Source organism: Hyperoodon ampullatus (genome assembly GCF_949752795.1).
Source record: "Hyperoodon ampullatus genome assembly, chromosome: 4".
In the NCBI taxonomy this organism is placed as follows: domain Eukaryota; kingdom Metazoa; phylum Chordata; class Mammalia; order Artiodactyla; family Ziphiidae; genus Hyperoodon; species Hyperoodon ampullatus.
This window is the reverse complement of record NC_136917.1, coordinates 166793716-166821264: the sequence shown is the minus strand read 5'-3', so window position 1 is coordinate 166821264 and position 27549 is coordinate 166793716. Positions and strand designations below refer to the sequence as shown.

Sequence of the window (27549 nt, the reverse complement as noted above, 5' to 3'; positions counted from 1 at the left end):
TACCTGGCTGCAGAAAGAAGTCATCTCCCAAGGCCATAGCCCACGTGGTACTGTGGGCTCTCAGATACACCAGCTCCTGAGGACTGAGTCCAGTGCTGGGACCCTGGGCCAGGGCTTTCTCCCACCACTTGGCCTTTACTAGGTACATGCTGGAATCAAACTTAGGTGTTTGAGCAACAGATTTTTTTTTCTGAGAATAAGTCCTTCACATCTCAGTATTATCAGTGAATCATCTTCTGAGAATCTAAATAAATGCCATCATTGTATCACAGCACCTAGCATGATGCCTTGAATAAGGTAATGTTCACTGAATGAGTCAACTTAGATCGTTACTAAAGAAATATTGACAAATGAGATGTAGAATAAATACATTTAAATGAATCTGGGAAAAAGTTAGTTTTATTCCTATATTTTTGTGTTAGAGAACCTCACATAGTTCGTATAACTTATTTCAAAATAATGACGTTTCCTCTTCAAGTTGCTTATGTATTTTTTTCAACCACCCTGATTGTTTCATTTATTTTTATTTTTTTACACTTTCTTTTAATTAAGACTCACATGTTGCATTTCGTCAATTTGTCTCTTAAATTTCTCTTTTTTCTAAGTTTTTTTAAAATTGAAGTATAGTTGATTTACAATATTGTGTTAGTTTCAGATGTATAGCAAAGTGATTAAGTTATACATATACATAGCCTTCTTTTTTCATTTCTTTTCCATTATAGGTTATTACAAGATATTGAACATAGTTCCCTGTGATATACGGTAAATCCTCATTGTTTATCTATTTTATATATGGTAGTATTAGATCTGCTAATCCCATACTCCCATTTTATTCCTCCCCCACTTTCCCTTTGGTAATCGTAAGTTTTTTTCTATAAAAATAAGCAACGCTTCATGAATTCGTGTGTAATCCTTGCACAGGGGCCATGCCAATCTTCTCTGTATCCTTCCCATTTTAGTAGATGCACTGCTGAAGTGAACGCTGCTTATGTATTTTAAATCCATGGGCTCCTTGAACAATCTTAGTGGCACTTGAGTCTTTTAAGGATGCTAATGTCCTTCGTAAATAATAATTTAGAGTTCAGTCAGAAGTGGCCCCATACTTGTAAAAAGGGCAGTATGTGTTCATAAGAGGAAATGGCTGGCCTTGTGAGGGAGCAAACACAGTACAGTGAACATGATATCCACCCTGACTGGTATCATAATTGCCTGTGAAGCTTTGGAGACATAGAGATGCTCAGGCCCCACGCCAGAGACTTGGACTTAGGAGGTCTGGGGTCAAGTCAGCACATGTGTCGTTCCGAATATTTCCAAAGGTGATTCCATGTTGAGCCTTTTTCGTTTACTCACTGTGTGTGGAGTCCCTGCTTGTGCTGTACTGCTGTGACATAGGTCTATCTATATACCTGTAACTATCTTTTAACCGGCATTATGGACAACCATATGCCTCTGCCAACATCTGAACTCCAACTCATGCCTCTGAGTATAGGGCAGCTGTCCCAGGATGCTATCAAGACCAAAAAATGGCCTCATTCATGGAGCAGCTAGGAAACCAGAGGAAACAGTAAGCTTACAGGAAGAATGTTGATCGTTTAATGGAGTGGGTTGTGTGGATCATCAATACTACAGAGCTGGGTCTCCATTTTGAGCAAACAAATGTACAAATTCTGTTGGGAATTTGAAAGCAGAACCACCACAATCTTCCATTTCACGAGTCACATAAATCTCTAAAAATGGCTTGGGACAAAAATCACATTGCTTCCAAAAACTCGCATATGAACATCCAGTTATATATAAGGTTAGGAAAATCATTCACCCACAGTCAGTTAAAATTCAAATGAATGAAAAAAAGTATTCAATTTATAAGAAAAATTATCACAAAACTCTGTTTCCAATATCTATATTTATATCTGTATCTCTATCTGTCTATCTATCTATAGAATTGTAATTTAGTTGAGCCTTACTTAGAATTGCAAAAGAAGGAGGAAGCAAAATATTTTTTTTCCTGCAAAACAAAGCAAGCTTGACTACAAGGTGTCTCTAATGGTCCTCTATCAATTAGATTTTTATCTCCTGGAAGCAGTTCCCTCACTGCAGGCTATTCTCACTTCTAAATGTTTGACAAAGTCACCTGCCAAGACTTGCACACAGGTGAAAAATGGAAGATAAATTCACTACCAGACCATTTGTATGAGTGGGTCAAGGGAAGGTAGCCACCCTGCTGTGTTTATAAATGTACTAGCAAAGAACCATTTCCATTCAAATAACTTGGCATTTCACATATACACCCCTAAAACAATTTCTGCCACATGGAAAACTGAACAAGATAGAATGACAAGGTACGCTGTCCTGTTCTCAGGGATTCATCAATTCCCAGAAGCACTATAATAAGGGATGACTACACACACACACACATTACTTGACAGATGAAAATTGCAGCAGTAAAATGTGTCTATGCAGAATAATGAGCCTTAGGAAATCAAAGTAAAACAAATAATACCCAAGAAGAGAGTCTAGACCAGTGAATGGAAATCCACACTGCTCATCAATCTCAACTGATTGGCTCTCTCCCCACCCCACTGCTATATTTTTTCCTGGGTTGGATCAACAGGCATGATGCCTCAACTATAGTGTCTGAATAAGCTCTGCTTACTGTACTTAAACAAGACAAACTTAAAAGTGCTCCACAATGTGATCTACAGATAATTCTAAAATTATTTGTGCGCATGTGGTCTTATATTTTTCAGTAGCACTCACAAAAGAAACATTATCTCTTGCCTGCTTTACTGAAAGGGAAAGAAAAAGAATACAATTATGTAAGAAACCCATCTTTAGTTAATGAGCCAAGAAATGCTTGTCTACCTGTGGCTAGGCATTTTATTTTTAGATTAGGATTCCTATAGCTGTTTCTGTATTTAGAGAATTAAAATAATTGGACCATGACTTTAAATATTAAATATCTTTTTTTTCCCCACTGATGATACACCTATGAATATATCAGTCCTAAGCATCAAAGCCATTTTCCCCCATTTTCTACTGGACATCTCTCCTTTCATATCTAATACACATTTCAAACTTTCAGCCCCAAACCAAACTCCTGATTCTATTAGCCTGTGTCTTCTCCTTCCTTTTCCTATTTATAGTGTTTTGCATTCCATCCATCAGCAAGTCCTGCTGGCTCCACCTTCAAAATACTTTTCCCAACCCCTCTGCTACAGCTCTGGACCATGATAACATGATCTCCCTCCCAGACTCCTGAAATCAAGCCCTCACTGACCTTTTTGCTTTCCTACAGTCTAGTCTCTGACCAGCAACCAGAGAGGACTTCAAGGACTGTAAATCCCATCACTCTCTCCCAGCCAAAAAGTCTTCAGATTCCTTCTCTAGGCTTAAAGGCTTCTCTCACCCACCATCACCATCTCCAACTGTTCCTGCCTCATTTACCAGTTGCAAAACATTGACCTTCTCACCATTTTAGGCACATGCCGAGCTCCATCCTGCAGCAGGGATTTTGCTTCACTTCTCCTTCTGCCCAGAAAGCTCTTTCTCCAGATGGCTTAACATGTGGCTCTTGCCCATCCTTCAGGATTTGCTTGGGTGTCACCTGGTAGAGGCCTCTCCTGACCACCCATTCAACACTTTCCTCTGCTTGTTATGCCCTAATCCCTTAAACTACAATATTTTGTTCACATCCAAAGCAGAAAGTGAATATTTTTTGCTTCCTTTTGAAACTCTTTCCATCTTTGGACCATACATTCCAGGAGGCAGAAACTTTGATGCTCTACTGGGATCGGCACATAATAGGCACTCAATAAATATTGGTCAAATGAATGAATGAGGAGATAATTTCACATTTTTGAAATCAGCAGACAAGGACAGAATTACACTAATCCCTTGAAATATCCAGCTATTTCTTAGTATAATATCTTAGCAACTGTATTAAACCATCACTTCAGACATTTATGGTATGAGAACTGAATTGTGGAGCTTCCAGTCTGAAAGCCAGACTTCTTTCTATTTAATTAGTCCCCAGGAAGTTTCAAATACTCTACCCATTGTCTCAATAATGATACTTTATATGTAGATAAGAAATTATGATTGAGCATAAAATTCATACTGTAGTCTTAATTAGCTTCAAATGTAATCCTTAAATCTTACCTGGTGTTTCTCACCACGCAGTTGGCTGCTTTTCTCTATGTGGTAAAGCTCCCCCGCTGAGGAACTGCAGCTCAAAAATGGTGCATGTGGAAACAGCTTGTGAAAATACAGCTAACCCATCAGAGAAGCACATTCTCCTAACATCAACCCCTGGCCATGTGGGAGCAACGGGAAGGTCATATCTGGAGTCCTTCAGGGTCAGGCTACCCTGGGGCTGTGGTCTCCAAACTGGGCCCTGTGTGCCCGGGGACTTCATGAAGCCTCTCTGAGGGAACACAGGGCCTTGGGGTTTTCAGGGATCCCATTTTCAGATCCTTGGCTTTCCTATGCACTCTTCCAACAAAACTGATCTGCTTGAAAACCCTCCCATGTGCATGTTCACAGCCTTCCTTACCTGACTGTACAAAACCGAGTCTAGTCCCTCCCTGCTCCTGAGTGGCAAATGTGCTCTAAGTCCAAACCAAGGTGTTTTTCTGCACAGTGTTAGTGTCTGGGTTGAGAAGGAAACAACTCTAATGACGGGCAGTTCATCCATTTTTTTTTTTTCCCAAAGAGGTAGTTTCCAATTCTTTACCTTCTCGAGAATGAAGGAGAATTTACTCAGGTTGCCATTGGATAGGTAACTAAAACTAACTTCTGGTGATGGATCCCAATGAGATTTTGAAATAAAATCCAGAAGAAGTTGAAAGAATCAAGTGATATTTCTATAAAGATCTTTGATTCCCTTCACCTTATCTCAGTGATGTTTCTCAGTATTTAAATCTATAAACATACATACACAATAAGAATAGAATGATACTGAATCCTGTTCATTCAAGCAAGAAGTAAAACACATTTTTGAATATCTGAATTGATTGGGATAAAAGGGCTCATGCATCTAAGGGATACATTTCAAATACAATTTTACTTTTTATATCTAAAAATTTTAATCAAGGTATATGACACATATATGTTGCTGTTTTGCTCGTATCCTACTAAGAACTACAGTAATAACAATACATAAGAGAAACTTAAAGCCTAATACTACAAGAAATATTTAAAAAATTTTTAATTTGTGTATCTTTTGTTTGCAGAAAGAATATTTAATAGGAGACTTTTAAGCATTTAGTAAAATTCTTGGGGAATGTCGAATGGTTACATGCTCAAGAAGCAACAGAAATTATATATAATTTCTAACACTAATGAAGAACTTCCTTATTATTTAAAAGGATGATGGTGGATATTAAACCACTATGATATTCAGATCAGGTATATTTAAAAGAGGGATGTGTCAGATTTATCTTTGAAATGCCACACAGGAAACTACATCTTTGGCAACAGTTTATATTTAAAAATGCGATTCTGTGCAGCTAAAGAAACCATCAAGGAAATGAAAAGGCAGCCTATGGAATGGAAAAGGATATTTGCATATCATATATCTGATAAGGGGTTAATATCTAAAATATATAAAGACCTCAGAGAAATCCATAGAAAAAAGCTCAGTCTGATTAAAAGTGATCTGAATAGACATTTTTCCAAAGAAGACACCCAAGTAGTTGGACCCACTGATTTGTCTGTCTAGTTAGTTCTAGGCAGTTGCCGTTTGTTTATCCTGCCTCCAGCTTATGCCAGGCCCTCAGGTTCCTTCCAGCGGCCCCGAACAGGGGCGGGTGTTTGCAGATGAAGCATGGGGGCTAGGCTGTAGTTGTTACTGTCGCTGGTGTTGTCTCTTGTCTGTAGTTCTGGTTTTCCTCCCCTTCCCCAGCACTGTTCTCCAAGGATCACTGTCATTCCAAACCCCCCAATCCTCTGCTCCATTCTTGCCCAGAGCCCACCAGCCCAGCTGGCTGGGGGTGGGTGACCCAGGGAGCCAGCTGGGAAGATGAAAAGCAGGGTGGCTATATGGGCTGCTTTAAGCTAATGTGGGAAGAAGACAAAGCCTGACTTAGTCAGGCTGTCCCTTCCCATTTGCACCTAATTACCGTGGATGCAGTCATGTGTACACGTAGGAGATCACTTACTTACCCATTTAAGATGGGCTTTGTGGCAAACCGTACTTAACTACTGAACGCTCGGCATTCATTGTCTGTTGCTCACAGATCATTGCTATCCAACTGAGTAGCACAGTCCCTTGCTTACCGTTTAATATTGATCAAGGGAGGTGTTCTACTTTGTAATTCAAATGTTTTTAGCTAGTTCTAGTCCTTTGCCTAATGGAAAATAGGTAACTGAACAATCCTCTATTTTCCCCTATAATGATGTTTCAGAAACAATACCTTTATCTTCATTCAACAAATAGCCTTGTCAGTATTCATCACCTACCCTACATCTTTTTATCCACTAGCTCTTCTTCCCCAGCCTGGGCCAGTAGTGAAAACTGGTGAGAATGGAATACAATTCCAGTATTGCTCCTGGGGTTAAGTGAGGTGTCACAGAAGAAGGTGACACTTAACACTAGGGTATACAGGATCAGGTCAACTGAGGGATGTTCAATGAAGTGAATGGAATAATTCCTTGGATCTCCCCATTGTCTGACTTTCCTTAGTTCGGCAGATTAGCATCCAGCCAAGAAAGCAAGGTCAAAGGTTTGATCCTCAAGGGAAGCCATTAGCTTCTTCCAGTAGCTGATGCAGCCTCCCCCATACCAAACCCCAAAGATACCAGATTCAAAAGCAACTTAAAGCACACACTGCCTAGCATTACCTCTGCACATCAAAGAAAACACATTTTAATAAATCCTTCAGGCAGAGGTATAAGGTCAAAGCAAAGAAGAGCATATTTGGGAAGTGATAAGTAGCTTTAACTCAAGAAAAGCAGCGCTCAGAAAGGTAATGCTAATACTCTCGTTTTTTGGAACGATGCTTGTGAGGCAGGGTTATAACTCAAAGTATTAATTTGTATATTTTCTGGTTATTTTTCTCCTTCTTTGCTTGCTCATTGGTACCCCGTGGGCATTTTTTCCTTGGGCACTGGCAGGCTTCCCAAGTGGTGAGGAACTCAGACACCCTGAGTGGGGAAGGATGGCACCAAGGGGACAGCCTGCTTCCATCAAAAAAATTGAGACAGTCCCTGTAGCCTTCTCAGCCCTGAACTCTATTGTCAGCCTTATCCTTGAATTTGATGTTTCCAAAAAGCTCTTTACAATCATCCTCTTGATTCAATTCGTCTTTAACCATAAGGGGCTTAATTAAGTGGAAAGGTAAAGTTAGAATCCTTTGCCAAACTGAAGAGACTCATGACATCTTCACCTAAGTGTGTGTTATGAAAGATTATTCTACAACAGGGAGCTGATGCCCACTTGATATTCCTACTATGTATAAATACATTTGCAAGAATTCATGCTTTGTTTTGACTCTAGCTATCAGTACCTTTAGTGGCAATGTTAACTGAAATCAGCTATTTCAAAGCCATCATCCATTATATACAATAATGTAAAGAGAAAGTTTGAATCAGAATAATTTCTGGAGAAAATTTCTGTGTCTGTTGCAATCAAAGAAATAGAATGTCTCAGAGAAAAATGCTCAGAGGATAATGACTTCAGGTTTAGACTGTAGTCATTATAAAACATTTCAAAACTGGAAGAAGACAGTTTTCCAGGAGATTAGCAGGCTGTTTTTATTTATGATGGGTCTTACAGAGATTTAAAGCAGTAGTTCTCAACTTTGGCTAGATATTACAACCTCCAGGGAGCTTAAAAATAAGTGCTAATAACTCAGTGTCTTTGGGGATGGGCTCCGGTGATTCCAGTATGCAACTGAGATCAAGAATCATGGTTTGAAAAAGTGTTTTTCATGCTTTTGTTTACATAATAAAAATAAGGCTTGGAGCTCTATTTTTAGGGATGTAGTGGTGGTGGTGTGTTCAAGGTGAGGAAGGAGGGTGAGGGTAGGTATGTAGGTCTCAATTGTCAATGATGTTATGCTATAGGTTATCACTGCAAACCAATTTTGAATAATTAGGAAAATCAACATATAACAATGGTAATTTGGTTGATGAAACCACAATATTATGACTTCAACCTACTGTGCATTCAAATAAAACCTAAACATTATCTGCCAGATGCTGAACAGTCCTGTTCTGGGGGTTCCAGCAGCAAACAAGGAAGCTACTCCCCCTGCTCCCCTGGAGTTCATATTCTAGCAGAACGATGCAACACCTCCCTGTGGCTGTCATCCCATTCATACGATGCTAGGCATTTCCAGGACTTTCAAAAGAAGCATAAAAAGAGAAAACAGAGAAAGATGTTTTTCTTGTTCCTAAAGAGCTACTGGCTTGGCCGAGGAGACGATACTGCTGCATCCATTAGCATTATGCACTCATATGTGTCTTGTGCACAATACTCCTTATGTGCTAAATTTGGGAAAATGCATTGATAGACATGAAAGAGTTCAAATAGAGCACAAAATTAAAGAAAGAGTTCTCAGGGAAGCTTTGTAAAAGGGGTGGAACTAGAATTTGTCTTGGAGGATGGGTAAGGAGTAGATAGAAAGGAGGTGGTGAAAGAGCAACTGTGGGGAGTGGGGGATAGAATAGCTCAAGTGGAAAGAGAAGGGTAAGAGCAGGGACAGTGGGGAGAGAGCCCAACTGGAAGGACAGTTGTGAACTTAGGAACAGTAAGTATTGAGGTTGGGACTTCCCTGGTGGCACAGTGGTTAAGAATCCACCTGCCAATGCAGGGGACACGGGTTTGAGCCCAGGTCGGGGAAGATCCCACGTGCTGTGGAGTAACTAAGCCTGTGTTGCACAACTACTGAGCCTGTGCTCTAGAGCCCGTGAGCCACAACTACTGAGCCCTTGCGCCACAACTATTGAAGCCTGCACACTTAGAGCCCATGCTCTGCAACAAGAGAAGCCACCACAGGGAGAAGCCTGCACACTGCAATGAAGAGTAGCCCCAGCTCGCCGCAACTAGAGAAAGCCCGTGTGCAGCAATGAAGACCCAACACAGCCAAAAATAAATAAATAAATTTATTTTTTAAAAAAAAGTAAGTATTGAGGTTGGATAGAGAAAGTGAGAGTAAAATTATTTAAGGTCTGAAAAATGTAGGCAGTACAGGGATCTAAACATCTCCTCTGACTCAGAAAGTAATGACTGGGCTGTGATGCACAGAGACATCTCCAGAATCTGTATATGCTCAGCTTCTAAGCCCAACTGTAGGTTAAATACTGATCACGCTCTTGAAACATTTGAATCAGTGGTAAAAACTGAATTTAACTAAAGCCCAGATACAGCTAAAATACATGTTTGATTAACTCAGCCCTCCACCTTAGCAGACTGATAGAAGAAATGGGGTGTTTTGTTGGAGGTATGTATTATCTACTTCAGTCAATTCTAATATTTTAACACACAATGTCTAGCATAAACAAGAAATCACAAGACATGTAACAAAGCAGGAAAATGTGGCCAAAAATGAAGAGAATGGATAGTCAATACAGGCAAATCCACAGATAACTCAGATACTAGAATAAGCAGACAAGGACTTGATCTGTGATATAAATGTTAAATATCAAGTGGAGAAATGGACAACATGTATGATTAAAAAATGAACAAATTCAGCAGAGAAATGGAAACTATAAGAAAGAACCAAATGGGAATTCTAGAACTGGAAAATACAATGTCAGAAATAATGAATTTATGTGATGGGCTTTACAGACGATTGACCCAGGACAGAGCCCTGAAGCAGAGTGGAGGAGAAAAAGCCAAAGGAAAAGAAAGAGGAAGGAAGAAAACTAGGAAAGTTCTCTCTTAGGAACGAAGATGTATGAATATTTCAAATGCTTCTCAGAGGTTGGAGCAAGATCAGAAGAGAGACATGCCCATACTAGGAAGCATGGAGACTCTGGCAGGGGCCTTAATACAAACTGTTTTACTGAAAAATAAAATCAGGTGGCAGAGTTCACTTTGTATCATGCATATCCTGGAAACACTGAATATTACTTTATTGGAAGATTTTACGAAGGTCAGGGTGGCAGTAGTGATTTAGGGATGGGAGCTCAGAAAGGGTGAGAGGGACAAAGTGACCCAGGTAGGATGCCACGGGTGTGCCCTGGACTTGCCACACTGCAGGCTGAAATTGGAAGGTGAAATACACATGAAGAGTAAGGAATTCAAGAAACTCCCCAAAGAAGTGTCAACAAGATATCCTGATGGATTTACTGTCTAAGGATGAAGAAAAGAAGGACAAAAACCCAAAGTGTCTATCCATTTCTGTCACTGGAAAAATAGGGTCCAATAAAAAACTAGGGTTTGGGTTAGTATCTGAGGAGTAAAGGGGAGGATGACCTGAAAGTTCAACCTTTTGAGTTTCAGGTGGCGTGACAGTGCACAGGTGTCTCGTATTGGGCTGTGGAGGTGGGAGGCCTGTCTTGGGTAGAACTTCTAAAGTTTTCCTCAGTATGGCACACATAGAAAATGCTAATACCTGTACTGTGTCCTGGGGTCAGAGCTGTGCCCTGATGGGTGCCACAGGTCCAGGCGCTTGCTCCCCAGACCTTCCTGAGGGCATCAAAGTTGCAGCACATCTGTGACCCATTCGTGGTACACAGTGTGGGAAACTCTGGTCTAAGGAAGCAAGTTGAGGCCTTGTTTCCTGCAGTAGCCCCAGTGGTCCCTCCATAACTATTTGCTGGTGAGTAAGGCCTGTGGCTTGTCTCTCACACACACCCTCTATTCTCACTTTTTAAGAGTAACAATGTTGCTAAATAGACATTTCTCCAAAGAAGACATACAGATGGCCAACAGGAACATGGAAAGATGCTCAACGTCACTAATTATTAGAGAAATGCAAATCAAAACTACGAGGTATCCCCTCACACCAGTCCAAATGGCTATTATCAAAAACTCTACAAATAATAAATGCTGGAGAGGGAGCAGAGAAAAGGGAACCCTCCTACACTGTTGGTGGGAATGTAAACTGGTGCAGCCACTATGGAAAATGGTATGGAGGGTCCTCAGAAAACTGAAAATAGAGCTACCATGACCCTGCAATCCCACTCCTCGTGGGCATATACCACCCAGAAGATGAAAACTCTAATTCAAAAAGACACATGCACCCCAATGTTCATAACGGCACTATTTACAATAGCCAGGACATGGAAGCAACCTAAGTGTCCATAGACAGATAAATGGATAAATAAGATGTGGTACATATATACAATGGAATATTACTCAGCCATAAAAAAGAATGAAATAACGCCATTTGCAGCAACATGGAGGGAACTAGAGATGATCATACTAAGTGAAGTCAGTCAGAGAAAGACAAATATTATATGATATCACCATATGTGGAGTATAAAAAATAATAGAAATAAATTTATTTCCAAAACAGAAACAGACACACAGACATGGAAAAAAAGTTACGGTTACCAAAAGGGAACGTGGGGGAGGGATAAATCAGTAGTATGGGATTAATTCATACACACTACTATATATAAAATTGATAAACAACAAGGTCCTACTGTATAGCACAGGGAACTATATTCAATATCTTATAATAACCTATAATAGAAAAGCACCTGAAAAAAAATATATAACTGAATCACTTTGCTGTACACCTGAAACTAACACAATATTGTAAATTAACTGTACTTCAATTAAAAAAAATAGATAAGTACCCGTCTCCTCCCCCCAAAAAAAAAGAAAAGAAAAAGAGTAACAAGGTCACTTATAATGGACCTGACTCTCACACAAACACTAGTCGGTATTAGTCCATGGAATTAATATTCAGTTAAAAAGTTTAACATCACTTTCCATTTCATAGCTATGACATTCCTCTCTGATGAGTAAATTAAAGTGTTCAAGTCTGCAAGTGAGGACCATGGGAATTTCTTATCCTTTGATCTACCTTGCACATTGAATACCCTCTAATGTTGATGCTGGAATATTAGTAACTCCTAATGAAAAGCAACACGTTGTACATTACCATATGCCTGCACCATTCTGGTTTGTACTCTCTCGAGTTCAACTGCTTACATTAAATAGTAAGGATGATAAAATCTGGGATTCAAAGGATATTACGTGCTTTAGGAAACAAGCCGCTTGTCTTTTATCATTCCACTCCAAAGCCAGTATTTTACCTGACATTGTTCAAAGATGTTATCATACAAAAAACTGAAGAGGGAATTGCATTTTAAATTTGAAAAAAACAGGTTTGCTCAGAGACAGTACATTTTCATGAGCTTTCTTGGTTATAAGAGAAGAAATCTCTAAATTTCAATTAAGTGTCTTGAAAGAACTTTTGGGACATTTTGAGAAGGAGCTGTTGGGAGCTGCCTGATTCTTTGCCTCTCTTCTCCTCTATGACCTCAGTCTGGCAGGATGAACGGATGGGCTTTCTCTTCTCAAAGCATCTCAAGAAGCTTGCTTCTTCTCAAGGAGCAAAATCTGCTTTGTGTCATCTCACAGACCAGCATCCTAGCTCCTGGCCTCAGCTGCCCAGATGCTAGGGGAGCTGCCCTGCCAATCTTCCATCACTTCCTGGGTCCCCAGCCTCTTCTGGGGCTTGCTGTGCCCTTCGTCCTGGGATGGCTGCCTCACCTCTCTACAGTGTCTGCCTTCTCTTCGTCTTAGTGCCTTATGTGTCCTCCAGGTCAGATCCACTGGACCATTCAATTGATGGCACCAGCCTATACACCTTTTTTTTTTTTTTTTTAGCGGAACCCCCAATTACATCTACCCTTGGCTGCTCTGCAATTCCTCAAGATCCAGCATAATAAATACAATCAAACATAAGGCAGAATGGCTAAAAAAGTATTCATTTAAAAACTTTTAAACTACTTTCTAATCCATTATTTTTAGTATTGAAAGTAAAAATAACAATTTATTTCCACATGATTAAATGTTTTTCCCTCCTTTTGGCAAGAGGAAGAACTAGCAGTTAACATAGAGAATGAATATAACTTAAAAACTTTATTCTGGGGCTTCCCTGATGGTGCAGTGCTTGAGAGTCCGCCTGCCGATGCAGGGGACACGGGTTCATGCCCCGGTCCAGGAGGATCCCATATGCCGTGGAGCGGCTGGGCCCGTGAGCCACGGCCGCTGGGCCTGCGTGTCCGGAGCCTGTGCTCTGCAACAGGAGAGGCCACAACAGTGAGAGGCCCGTGTACCGCAAAAACAAACAAACAAACAAAAAAAATAGAGTTCTACATTATTCTGCTAAAATCCTCTTTTTTATTTTCGATTCTCAAGAATGGGGGTATTTGGGAGAGCCATTTCATTTCTTATGCATTCTCTTTTCTAAATCTTTTCTTCTAAAACTGTTTGACCAGGCATTAAAATAAATACCGAAATGGTCCAAATAAAGTTAGGTGTTTTCTCCCTCTTTTCTTACAGTGGAGGTTCTGAAATCTGCCTCAACTGGAAATTTCAGTTGACTCAGTCAGTTTTGCCTTTTCCCCACATCGAGTATTTCCAAGGGGCCAATCATGAAGTCTTGTTTAATAAAATCATTATTGGCCCTTCAATTTATTTACAACTTCCCCTTCCAAGGAATTCTTATCTGCCAGACCCAGCCACCAAAATTCCCCAACAGGTGTCTGAAGTTCATTAACAAAGAACCCATGTCTTTGCTGGAAAGGACGGCAGCATTCATGAGATTAGGTTCTCGGCTTTGGGAGATGAGAGCTCTAACACAGGCACCTAATCTGAAGATACCAAGTTCTGGCCAAAGCACACAGCTCTCCAGCTGCCTAGAATTTGGCTCGTGAAATCAAGTTATTAAAGCGAGTCAGCAAAGAATGCTCCGAAAAATCACCTTGTCTGGGAAACCGGGCTTCTTTTAAAAATACTAATTGAAATTACATGTGTTTTAATTAAAACAACATCTGCCAGGGTCTGAAGAAACATGTTTTGAAATGCAGAGAAGGTATGTCTCTAAAAATGTCCTCAAACCTACTTAATAAAGTAAAGCTTGTACATTCCCAGGAATAAAAATATTACTTTGCCTCCCAGGTTGCACTGAGGTTTCCAGAGCCTCAAGTCTTTCCCTGGGCACAGATGGGATTCCCCAGGGTCAGGAACACAGATAAAGAAAGTGCCCAAGTGTGATGAGTGGCCTGTGAAAAGTCTGCCCTCCAGAATGGGGTGCCCACATCCCAGCGGGTTCTGCTATACAGAAGCCACTGGCATGAGATGAGAATGTAATAAAACACACACATGTGTGTATTTTAACTGATGGTAGTGCCATACATTTTAAGAGCCCTAGGAGACACTGTGAGTGTAGTGATATTCTGAATACTCAGAGGATGATGACCAGCATGTCATTTCATTCCTAGGCCGAAGAAGTGAGACAAATGTTGAGAAATGATCTCCTGAGTAACATCTGGAATGCTGCTTCATGGAGACTGAGACACAGGCTTAGGTGTCTCTTGATTCCCCAAGAGAACATGCTCTCATGATTTGAGAACTGGGTAAAATAGACCCCAAAGTATGGATGAAGATCAGGGCTGCCAGGTGTAGAATTCCATGGGTACACATCTCAAAATTTAAGCTGTGAGATGACTAAACAAAAGAGAATGTTTACAAAGCTACACACATTTAGGACAGTATGGATACAATGAAGGTTCCATCTGTTTTCCCCCTCCAGTGCTGCAAAGGAAAACACATTTCTCACCAAGTAAAGATCTGGTACAGGGGCAGGGGCTGGCAGGGGAGGGGTGGTTAACATTCCATCAACATTACCTTCTCCTTTATTCCATCTTTATTTTCACTTAAATACAGAACGTTTTTATGTAATCCTTTAAATATAAGCAACCACTGTCTATAGAGAATCATTAGAGTGGTCAGCTAAAATCTTTTATTTGAATATTTAAAATAGATTGTGGCAAGAAAAAAGGCTGGGAAGGGAATGTCCCTTGTGTCAGCCCCACTGCCCCCTCCTCCCCAGAATGAATGAAAGAGACGATCTGAAAACCTTGAGAGAAGTAGCAACGGGTTTGTTGCTTAAATCACAATTAACTCGCGGGCAAGAAACTGCCCTTCTTTTGTTCATGATTTCATGAGTGTGGAAAAGTGTGAGACATGCACTGCTAGGTGCCCCTGGGGATTTGGGGCTCCCTTCTTTTCTGTCTCTTTTGGGGGACAGCTGTGTTTAGGAGCCAGCAGGCTCCCCTGAGAAATGTCCCTCCCTGATGCCGGAGTGTCCGGATTCTGTCTGGTGCTCCCTTTGAGGCTGGGTTGGGTTGAGAGGGTGCTGCCTGGATAGAAGAAGCTCAGAGAGTTGACAATGTGAAAAGAAGTTCAGCCCAATGCGAAGAATGGGTCATATCATATGAATGTATGGAGGCAGCATTCTACAATTCCAAACGTGGTGACCTGACCTCCAGATGATAACAGAGTGCAGGGAAAGGGTCATGCAGGGCAGAAAGGACATGGCTAAAGGACATGGCTAGAGGACATGGGGAAGGAAGGGCCAGGTTCACAAAGCAGTGGAAGGTCCTTCTCTTCAGTCCGGGGAGGGGAGTGAGGCAGCCGGGAGAATGCTTCCAGCGCCCCAGTCCTGGCTTGCCTTCCGGAAAATGTGGCATGTAGCCACCACCCAGGGAAGTGAAGGGAGGGTGCCCTGTGAGCTCTGCCAATGCCACCCACAGAGGTGCAGTGGCTCTGCCAATCTCTGATAGCTATCTGGGCATATGCAGAAAGTGTTACTAATTCCTGCCCAATCCCAAACCTCTTCCAAAGTGGCAGCAGAATGAGTTTGACTAGAGTCCAGGATTTCAGGCAGTATCCGAGCTGTCTTTCTTTCCTCTCTTCCTTGGATGCCGTGGAAAGAGGCTGAAACAGACCTCCCCTCTACCCCTCCTTCTCTCTTTGTGGGATTCCCCAAACCTCCTTTAGATCTGTTCTCCAGAATAAAAAACCCATGTTATTCTCCCATCAGAGAATTAGTTCAGCAAATATGCACTGAGCATAGCAAAGGGCTAGGCATGGTAGGGCATACAAATAAATATGGAACCTGATTCCTGCTTCTTATTTTATTGGGGGGAAATGCAATGCATACACACAAAAAAAGACAACACAAAAATAAAGTTACATAATGGAAATCCAAGATAAATTAAAAGATTTTTTATCAAGTAGGTATTACCCACCTCCTTCCTGTGTTCAAGGAGCAGTGTTCATCAGGAAGGCCACCCAGAGCTGGGCTCTGAGTGATAGCTGGGGGGTGAGTAAATGCACAGAGATGAAAGACCATGCCAGGGAGGGATACAGCTTGGGTACAAGTTTGTGAGTGGGGATGATGGTACAAAAACCGGTCTGGCTGAATAATTCATCAAAAATAGTGGTTAGGGATAAGAGGCCGTTTGGTAACACCACTCAGTACTTCTCCTGTCCAGTGTTCCTAGGAGTTTGAAGTTTTTTATTTTGTTAGTTTTGTTTGTTTGCTTGTTGGCAGAGAGGATAGGGAATCCGGAAAAGAAATACCTGCCATCTTCATCAGGAACTGTCGATGTGCTGAAATGGATGGCATTTTGGTAAACTTATTAGAGCAATACAGTGTTGTTTGTTCTTTTCTCTGAAGCTAATTATTACCATTAAAAAAAAAAAAAAAAACTCTTGGGCTTCCCTGGTGGCGCAGTGGTTGAGAGTCCGCCTGCCGATGCAGGGGACACGGGTTCGTGCCCCTGTACGGGAAGATCCCACATGCCATGGAGGGGCTGGACCCGTGAGCCATGGCAGCTGAACCTGCATGTCCGGAGCCTGTGCTCCACAACAGGAGAGGCCACAACAGTGAGAGGCCCGCGTACCTCAAACAAACTAACAAACAAAAAACCTCTTTCTGAATGATGAAAGAACACTTTATGCAGAAGGATAATTAACATTTTTGGAAGGCTGCAAAGAAATGGATGGATGTGCATTCACCTGGACCACTGCACCACGTCATTTGGAAGAACACAAAGATCTACCTGTAGCCTACTTATCACCTGATGGCAGAGACATACACAGAACCATGGAAACAGCCCAAATGGAAAGACAAGGAGAGGTAGAGTATGTGACACTATTTTAGTGCTATTATCTTAAAAAATTTTTTTGAACAAATCAAAGAGGAAATCAAAAAATACCTTGAGATAAATGAAAACAAAAGCACAATGATCCAAAACCTATGGGCTGCAGCAAAAGCAGTTCTAAGAGGGAAGTTCATAGCAATACAATCTTACCTCAGGAAACAAGAAAAATCACAAATAAACAACCTAACCTTACACCTAAAGCAACTAGAGAAAGAAGAACAAACAAAACCCAAAACTAGTGAAGGAAAGAAATCATAAAGATCAGAGCAGAAATAAATGGCATAGAGACCAAGAAAACAATAGAAAAGATCAATGAAACTAAAACCTGGATCTTTGAAAAGATAAACAAAATTGATAAACCTTTAGCAAGACTCATCAAGAAAAAAAGGGAGAAGACTCAAATCAATAAAATTAGAAATGAAAAAGGAGAAGTTCAAATGGACACCACAGAAATACAGAGGATCATAAGAGACTACTACAAGCAACTATACACCAATAAAATGGACAGTCTGGAAGAAATGGACAAATTCTTAGAAAGGTACAATCTCCCAAGAATGAACCAGGAAGAAATAGAAAATATGAACAGACCATCACAAGTACTGAAATTGAAACTGTGACTAAAAAAACTCCCAACAAACAAAAGTCCAGGACCAGATGGTTTCACAGGTGAATTCTATCAAACATTTAGAGAAGAGCTATCACCTATCCTTCTGAAACTATTCCAAAAAGTTGCAGAGGAAGGAATACTCCCAAACTCATTCTATGAGGCCACCATCACCCTGATACCAAAACCAGACAAAGATACCACAAAGAAAGAAAATTACAGGCCAATATCACTGATGAACATAGATGCAAAAATCTTCAACAAATTACTAGCAATCCAAATCCAACAATACATTAAAAGGGTCATACACCATGATCAAGTGGGACCATGTGTGTTACTACCTGAACCTCATTAGAGCTGATGGGGTGGACTGATTGTTGTTCAATAGCTTATTTGGACTTTTCCTTATCATGGAGTCCAAGGAAGATGAACCTTTCCTTAACCAGAGTTGTGGTAGCTGCCCCCCACCCCCCAATTAAAAGAATGATCTAAAGAAGAGATGTAATTTAAACTGGACCCCAGTGATGGAAAACAACTGGATTCCTTCTGAAATTCTGAGTGTCTGCATACATCTAGTAAACTTTAGTAGGTTTTTGGATGATTTTCTTTATTAATATAAAATCCTTTTCTTTAGTTAATGTTTTATGTCATTTGCTTACTTAATGTTTTGCTGATGTGGAGTTCATTATAAGATAAAGGCCAGACAGGAAAAAATTCAGTTATTCATTCAGCAAATATTGATGAATCCCTGGTATGGGTCAGGCATTGTTCTAGGTACACGAGCTACATCAGTAAACACACAAGGTGGAACTTCCTGCTCTTAATGGGTTTACTTTCTAGTGTGGAGAGATGGACAAGAATCAAGATAAATAAATAATATGTTATATATTAGAGGGTGATTAGTACTGTGAAGATCAGTAAAGCAGAAAAGGGGATAGAATTTTAAGAATGGGCACCAGAAAAGGTTGTATTGGGAAAGTAACACTTGAGTAAAGACCTGAGGGGGTGAGGATTGACCACATGGACATCTGCAGGCAGAGGAGTGCAGGCAGAGGAAACTGCATGTTCAAGGGCCCTGAGGCAGGCTTTTGGCTCAGGTCATAAAGGAACTTCAGTGAAGCAGTGGCCACAGAAAGGTTAATGCCAGTGAGGAAGAAGGTGAGGCTGGAGAGGGAAGAGAGAACTGGATTGTATAGAGCCGTGTCTGCCTTGCAAAGACTTAACTTTACACTGAAAGAAATGAGGAGCTGATGGAAGGTTTTAAGTGGAGAAAAGACATGCTGTAAGGTTTTGATAGGACCACTCTGGCTGCTCCTTTGAGAGTAGATGGTAGGGGGTGAGCGTAGAAGCAGGGAGTTCTCAACCACTGCGCCACCAGGAAAGTGGCCATGGTAATAACGCAGGGGAGAGAGGATGGGATCTGGGGGGACAAGGCAATGAAGGTGAGGAGGGTCAGGTGATGGGAAAATTCAGAAGGAAGACCAGAGTTGTTGATGGACTGATATGAGAGTAAAGAATCAAAGGGGACAGCAAGGTGCTTATCCTGGACCACTGCAGGGACAGGTTGCCATGCGGAAGGCTGCAGAAGGATTGGTTTTGGAGGAAAAGACAAGGAACTCAGGTCTGGAGATGTTTTACTTGAGATGCCTGTCAGATATATGGTGCAGGTGGTGGACAGACTATTGGATACAGAGATGTGAGATTCATACCAGAGATATCTATCTGGGAGTTTTCAGAATATAAATGATCTTTACCACCAGGAAACCATACGAGGTCACCAAAGCTTTGACTGAGAGTTGATAGAAAAGTCCAAGTTTAATTTTGTCTTTGTTCTTGGTTCAAAGTCGTTGCAGCTTTTTTTTTCAATATATAAAGTTCTGTAGAGCATTTTCTTATAAAGAACCACTACTTTGATACAATATTTAAAGCAAAAGAGTTAGCAAAGGTCACATTTCCTTTCTCCTAGATAGAATAGAAGAGTGTTTTTGGTTCAATTCTGCTTTTCTTCCTCAAGGAAAAAGTTATTGACTCCATAAAGCTTATGGCTGAGATATTTTCACTCCTATTTTTAAACATTTGGTTCCCTTTCCTGTCTGGTGACATTTGATAGTAAAGGCTTAATTTAACATGGGCAATATGGACTTCCAAATGTTCCTGCCTCAGAGACAGTTCTAGATAACTGGCTTCTCGGAAAGAAGAGATGCCTTGAAGCCAGAAAACCAATCAATAGTTCCCTATTTTGTTATATTTTAATCCACCAAAAGAAATAAAACACCCAAATGCACAACACCTAGTAGTTCGTACCCAAGCAATAGACTGATTAGCTATTGATTTTCCCTGCATTTTAGAGAGGAGCCCAGCTCTGTCCTGTCTAAAACACCTATGCAAGGAAAAGGAAAGTGGATCTGGAGAGGGCTAATGGTGTAGTTTAAATAGGTAACAGCCACCACCACCATTTAAATTAAATTCAAACTAAGTGTAATTATAAAATTGTGAGTTTATGTCATGCCTTATGATGTACTGAGAGCATAACAAATAATTGCATTTATTAGACACAGATTTGAAATCTGGTCCCTGTGAATAAATAAATGGCTTGGAGACCTGCAAATACTTTGGTATTTATTGGAGGATATGATGGGTATTGCAAAACGGCAGGAGAAAAGTGGCTGGTTCCCAGGTCATGAAGGGCTTGGTATGCCACGTTCAGGAATTTGGATAGTGGAGGTAGACCGTTGTATCTATGCATAATTTGTATATGAGACTTGGACCCACGCCTGGTACTCCAACTGCCCCAGGAATGGAATCTTCCCCTTTTGCCCACTCTCACCTGCTTTTCCCAAATCCCCCAGAAGCTGCATAACCGGAACATTTGCCACGATGGGTGGTCCAGCTCCCTGTTGCCTGACCTCCGCTGATACCTGCTACCTGTGGGCAAGCTTCCTGCTGCACTGATCAACCACCCCACCAGAGTCATCTCTTCGATCCCAGGAGGACAATGGTATGTGCAGAGGCTGTGCCTCTCCCCAGGGAAGGTCCCTGTGGTTCATCATTCTCCAAGCATCAATCGATCTTGGCCTGGTTGGGCATCCTCCCAGTTACAGAGGGAGGAACCAGAAGGTCTCTCCAGCCTGGGCTCCGACCACTCACTCTGCACCAGGCACACCAGGCCCTGCAAAGGCCTTGAACCCAAGCGCCTGCTTCCAGATCCCCTTCTGGGAGGCTGTCTGCAGAGGCTGCTGCTTCAGCTTAGGTGCTCTGACCCCCAGAGAGCCACACGGCCCTGTTTCACCTCCCTCAAGTTTCTGCTCAAATGTTACCTTCCCAACATCTCCTATTTTGACTTTGACCTCTCATTTAAAATCACAGCCCCTTACACTAAGTGAAAGAAGCCAGACACAAAAGCTCACGTCTTGTGTGATTCCATTTATAGGAAATATCCAGAATAGGAAAATCCACAGAAAGCAGACTGGTGGCTGCCAGAACTGGGAGGAAGGGGAATTGGGGGATGACTACCTAATGGGTACAGGGCTTTCCTTAGGGTGATGGAAATATTTTGGACCTTGACATAGGTGCTGGTTGTACGACATCGTCAAAATGCTAAATGGTACATTTTAAAGTGGTTAATTTTATATTATGTAAATTTCACTTCACTGAAAAAAAAATCACAACCTCACCAATTACATTGTGCCTGACCCAGCTCCATTTTCCCCCATAGAAAGTTTCTACCACACCGTGGGATTCATGTGTGCATTTTGTTGGCTGTACATCTCCCCTCTTCAGAATGTAAACTCCACCAGGGCAAGGCTTCCTGGCTGCTTTGATATCATCTCTGGGCCTAGACCAGGCCTGGAACAAAGTAGGTCATGGACAAAAATTTGTTGAATAAATAGGTGAATGTACACCTCTTTAATGCTTCATTAATAAAAGAGCCTCCCTATTTCTTGAACACCAAACTAAAGGGAGATGATTCTTTAAAAATAGGATTAAAGAGCCAGTATAGTCTAATCCAAAGTAAATTTTAACATAGAGAGAGGAAGAAAAGTGGCCTGTATCTCATTAGAATTCCAGTTCACAACGTGGAAAGCAAACAAACAGCCTGACAAGGATTTAGAGGATCAGGACGATGGTATCCAGTGCTGAGCACTGTGGTCATTTTTAATTTGCAAAGATTAGAAATGTCAACAAACATCGCATTTTCCTCTAAATTCTAAAAGATAAATGAGCACACTGATTTCCGCTAGAAGGAGAGCCGGAAAAGCAAGGCCTCTAACACATGCTCTGTTTCTGTACATGCATATACGTCCTGCACATGGATTCAACCACAAGAAGTACACTGTACTTCAATTAAAAACAAATGCAGACACTGTGAATCGGAGGGAACTTACCAATGAGCTCCTTATTCCTGACGTCCAAGGCCATGTTCCGGAGTGCCGTGGCCACTGCGCACACCACTCGGTCATTGTCTATCCGCAGCAGCTCCACAAGGATGGGCAGGCCTTTCTCTTTCCGGACAGCAGCTCGGATATATACTGACCACTGCAAATGAGGGGAAGCAAAGACATTAGGAGCTGGGGTGAAACCCCTACAGGCAAACAGCATGTGTGGGTTTTCACACTACCGTCTACAGGTGCCAAGAAGGTTGGACGATCAAGACCTCACTGTGGAATGGGTTGAGGGTGTTGGACATGTATTTAAGCATTTTAACTTTATTTTTGTCTCCAACATAGGATAAAGGTTTCAGCTTTCATCAGTTAACCACTCTTCATTTCGCTGGTGCCAGCTTTCTCAGCCCCTGAGTTAGGAAGCCATTTGTGTGGTGTCTCTATTTGGTACTTTAAGATATGGAGGTCTGGGACAGGAAGGGCTGGCTATTGACATTAACAGGAATAAACTTAAAAAATCCTGGGAAGAGTAGACAATGACAAAAGGTAGAGTACAGGTCACTTTTTAAAAAGAGACTTGAATTTCGAGGTGGGGCAGAGAGATAAGTCACAGAAAGTACTGTCAATTAAGTTGTTTGCGGAATATTTAGGAGGAACTAAGCCAGAAAATGGTAGGGGTGAGGAGAGGTAAATATGACATCGAAGATGGAGGGTGAACATTGTAAAATTAAAAAAATCAAAATATATAATATTATACCTAGGGCCATAATTCAATGTCTAATTTATAAAGTAAGCATACAATTTGTTTTGGGTTGGCAGTCATTGCCTTTAGTGGAACACACCTAAGGCTCTTTATAGAAATGTACTTGCAGTATCAGAACCATAAAGTATTCAGATTCATTTAACGGAATACAGGTATCTGCATATGTCCTCCTGTACAGTGTTCCAGAGAAAAGCATGCACCATAAAAATCAACCAATATAAGGGTTTACTCTGTTGCAATTTCAGTTATGATCTAAGAGAATTAAACTCATAACATGAGGTTCTGGATTCTGTGGCAGAGTCCTCCTGGGGACAACCAAAGGTGGACAAAGCTCCCACCCCTCCCCACCAGGTCCCTCCAGCCCCTTTCCCCTTTGGGGCAGGCACCCCAGAGCTGGCTCTCACCTGTGGCAGGCAGGGAGCCCCCTCTGGCAGTGAACGTAGGGCATATGCCATGCCTGCCACATCCTCAGCCCAGCCCTGCATGAAATATGAGATTAAAAAAACACACAACTTCATCCCGTCCTATGTCAGAGAAGTCACATTCACATAGTTTCTTATCACCATCAACTCAGATCGAGTGCTTTTCTCCTGCCCCTACTGTGCCTCAAGCTCTATGAAGCCTGAGGGAGTGGGGACGCTCATGGAATTCACTAGAGCATCTCTTGATTGCAATTAACTATTTCATAGTCCCAACCTCAGGGAGCAAAGAAATGGATGGTCAGAAAGTCTTAGACATGGAAAAAGCTTCAGGTTTGGCAGCTGCTAATTGAAATTTGGCTGTGAGGATGGGATATCCCTTCCAAGGGAAAGTGTTTCATGAAGACAGTTCAAAACCTCCGTCATGTCCACAGGATATGTCATTTGCAATTTGACATATGCTGAGACATGATTTTCATCTACTTCCTCCCCTGTTTGTGAACCTTTTGGTCTCCAGGGCCCAGAAAAGACTAGACACCTGGGCTTCTGCAGCCCATTCATTGTTGGGTTCTTCCTTAAGACTAAGGGGAGAAGCTAATGGAAAAGAAACTAATGGAAGAAAACAGAAATCAGGGCGGGGGTGGGGGTCAACATTTCCATATTGTAAGGTAAACATCCACAATATATTTGAACACTGGGGAGATATTCTGGGCCTTTGGAGAGACCAGATGGGATGTTTTGGGAATTCGGGCAGGCTGAAGCATGGGCCCAAAGATGACCTCTTTCCCAGAGCCACCTCTTCCCAGACCCCAGATGCTGGCTTGTGCATTAGTGATCTCTTCTAATCCCCCAAACTCCTGGGAGAGTAACATTACTGTTCTTGTTTTATAGATGAGAAAATCTAGACACAAAGATTTTAAACAACCTGCCCACAAGTGTCATCTGTGCCCTTGGCCCCCAGTCTTCTTCCTCTATCTGCTCTGTGATGCTGACAATACTCTCTTCTCTGCCATTATCTCATTCTCTCTTGCCTACACCTCTGGGCTCGGTCTCCCAGAAACTGCCTTCCCCTCCCCTCCATCCTGCCAAACATTGAGAGGGGAGAACCTGACTATATATGAAATGAACCAAGAAAGGTAGGCTATAGCTTAACTTTTTCTTCCTTAGAAGTCTAGCTATTATATCTCTTCATGTTGGATGGAAAGATGATTTGGTGTTTGGAAAATAATGAGAGTCCTTCAGCTTTGCTGAAGACTGATTTGAGAGTCACCAAAAATGGCTATGCATGGCCAAAAATGTGTATGAGTTGTAGATACATCTTTTTGGTATGAGAAAATGGTCAACAGTGATAGGTTCTAAGTGAAAAGGGAAAATCAGACAATGGATTTGATCTTATGTTATCAATATACAGAAAATAACCTTTATTTTGAAACTTTGAGTTGTGTGTATGTGTTTGTGTGTGTATGGAAAATCCCCATTATTAGCTCAGTATATGACAATTCAGATTGAATTATTTACATTTCATTCAAAAGATGATGCAAGTTTCCAAGTTTCCTTAACATGCAAGGATAGTGATGCTTTTTAAGTAGCAGATGAGCAGTCTTGGAATAGGTCATGTATAACCCACATGTGAACCTATGTGTAACCCAACAAGAAGGAGTAAAGACAGCACAGAGGTGGAAAGAGAGAAAGACATGACACAGTACTGGGGAGATGAGGAATATTTCCCAAGTGCACTCAACACAGTAGTGCGAGGCTCATACAGAGTTTTTCCAAAAGAGAAGTGAGTTACCTTGGACAGCACTGCAGCCCCTGGGGTTAGCGACGTGTATGAGTTGCCAAGAGCTTTGTAATTGAAACAAAAGAAGTATAACTGGCATGAAAGTAGATGAACAAGAGAGATAAGTGTACCTTAACTCATTGTGGTTGAGGTGGAAATCTTTGGACAGAACTTGACTTTTTGCAAACAGAAGGAGAGCGTCATACACTGAGCCCACCAATGAGAAGGGAAGGGACAAAGCCGGTAGACCAGGATGGCTTTGAGAAGAATGGTCCATGAGCTGAAGAGAGGATCCTTGATGATTCAAAAGGAGGAGAAGGAAGAGGAGGGGGAGGATGAGAAAGAAGAGATGGAGGAGGAGGAGGAGGAGAAGGGGGGGAGGAGGAGAAGAGGGGAAGGGGAAGGAGGAGAAGAGGGGAGGGGGTAAGGAGGAGAAGAGGGGAGGGGGGAGGAGGAGAAGAGGGGAGGGGGGAGGAGGAGAAGAGGGGAGGGGGAAGGAGGAGAAGAGGGGAGGGGGAGGAGGAGAAGAGGGGAGGGGGAGGAGGAGAAGAGGGGAGGGGGTAAGGAGGAGAAGAGGGGAGGGGGGAGGAGGAGAAGAGGGGAGGGGGTAAGGAGGAGAAGAGGGGAGGGGGGAGGAGGAGAAGAGGGGAGGGGGGAGGAGGAGAAGAGGGGAGGGGGGAGGAGGAGAAGAGGGGAGGGGGGAGGAGGAGAAGAGGGGAAGGGGAAGGAGGAGAAGAGGGGAGGGGGTAAGGAGGAGAAGAGGGGAGGGGGTAAGGAGGAGAAGAGGGGAGGGGGGAGGAGGAGAAGAGGGGAGGGGGAGGAGGAGAAGAGGGGAGGGGGTAAGGAGGAGAAGAGGGGAGGGGGGAGGAGGAGAAGAGGGGAGGGGGGAGGAGGAGAAGAGGGGAGGGGGGAGGAGGAGAAGAGGGGAGGGGGGAGGAGGAGAAGAGGGGAGGGGGGAGGAGGAGAAGAGGGGAGGGGGTAAGGAGGAGAAGAGGGGAGGGGGGAGGAGGAGAAGAGGGGAGGGGGGAGGAGGAGAAGAGGGGAGGGGGAGGAGGAGAAGAGGGGAAGGGGAAGGAGGAGAAGAGGGGAGGGGGAGGAGGAGAAGAGGGGAGGGGGAGGAGGAGAAGAGGGGAGGGGGTAAGGAGGAGAAGAGGGGAGGGGGGAGGAGGAGAAGAGGGGAGGGGGGAGGAGGAGAAGAGGGGAGGGGGGAGGAGGAGAAGAGGGGAGGGGGGAGGAGGAGAAGAGGGGAAGGGGAAGGAGGAGAAGAGGGGAGGGGGTAAGGAGGAGAAGAGGGGAGGGGGGAGGAGGAGAAGAGGGGAGGGGGAGGAGGAGAAGAGGGGAGGGGGGAGGAGGAGAAGAGGGGAGGGGGGAGGAGGAGAAGAAGGGAGGGGGGAGGAGGAGAAGAGGGGAGGGGGGAGGAGGAGAAGAGGGGAGGGGGGAGGAGGAGAAGAGGGGAGGGGGAAGGAGGAGAAGAAGGGAGGGGGGAGGAGGAGAAGGGGGGGGAGGAGGAGAAGAGGGGAGGGGGAGGAGGAGAAGAGGGGAGGGGGGAGGAGGAGAAGAGGGGAGGGGGAGGAGGAAGCTCTGGTCCAGGAGAAAACAGCACAGAAACAGGACCCAAATTGTTCCTGGAGAGATGCTTTCCCAATGAGGACCTCCAGAGAGTTATGATCCCTCAAAATAATCTCAGCTAAGACACACCTGACACTTAGACCTGTGCTAACTCATTTAGTCCTCATCTCAACCCTACGCAGTGGGCACTACTGTTACTCGCATTAGACAGATGAGGAAAGGTCACACGTTGTAGATGCTCAGCCAGGTCTTGAACCCAGGGAGCAGTGCCCCAGAGTTGGTGTGACTGACCACCACTCTCATGTGCTTCTCAGAAACACAGGATAAGTTATACAATCTGCACTCACAGTTGATCTGATCCCTTACAAATTCACCAGTTCACTTTGGTATAACAACTCATGTTATTATTTTAGTCTTCCAATAACCCATCTGGCACTCCTCTAAACTCCCGAGTTAAAGAGCCTTCTAGTACTGTCAATGGAGCTCCTGGACGTTTCAATCTGTTCTTGAGAACTACCTGCCAGGATTTAGCAAATCTGAGAAAAGAAGTCACGTATAATTGGAACGACAATGAGAAAGGCCTTGCGTCAGGAAAGGATGTCTTCTCTTTGCATGTGATGGGACAACAATTTGAAATAATAAATGCTGTTTCTTCTCCTCCTTGCCCATGGCTCTTCCTGGAGAGAGGCTCCACCACGATTTGGTCCAATGAGGTGATGTCAGGATGGGACAGATAACAAAGCAGCAGACAGTTAGTGTTTAAGGGTAGAAAGCACAGATGCCGGTGAAAGATGAGATAGACTTGAAAGGGAATGAGAATAGACAGAAAATATTATGACCCCTCCTCGGATCCCACACAGAGTTTCCTAGCAGGGGAGAGAAAGGATCCAGGT

At 42.7% G+C, this 27549-nt stretch overlaps 1 protein-coding gene across 4 annotated transcripts in view; it reads right to left on the bottom strand.

The window, feature by feature from the left end:
- The window catches only part of CTNND2 (catenin delta 2), a gene marked incomplete at both ends in the record, with an annotated part of 950049 nt that overhangs the window by 89996 nt on the left and 832504 nt on the right, over positions 1–27549 (bottom strand). For 2 of the 4 annotated variants that reach the window (XM_079701889.1, XM_079701891.1), the window contains 2 exons: positions 22129–22279; positions 23293–23367. In XM_079701889.1, the coding sequence (XP_079558015.1) occupies positions 22129–22279; positions 23293–23367 (226 nt within the window). The remainder of the gene's footprint in view (positions 1–22128; positions 22280–23292; positions 23368–27549) is intronic. The other 2 variants (XM_079701890.1, XM_079701892.1) reach the window with 1 other exon arrangement.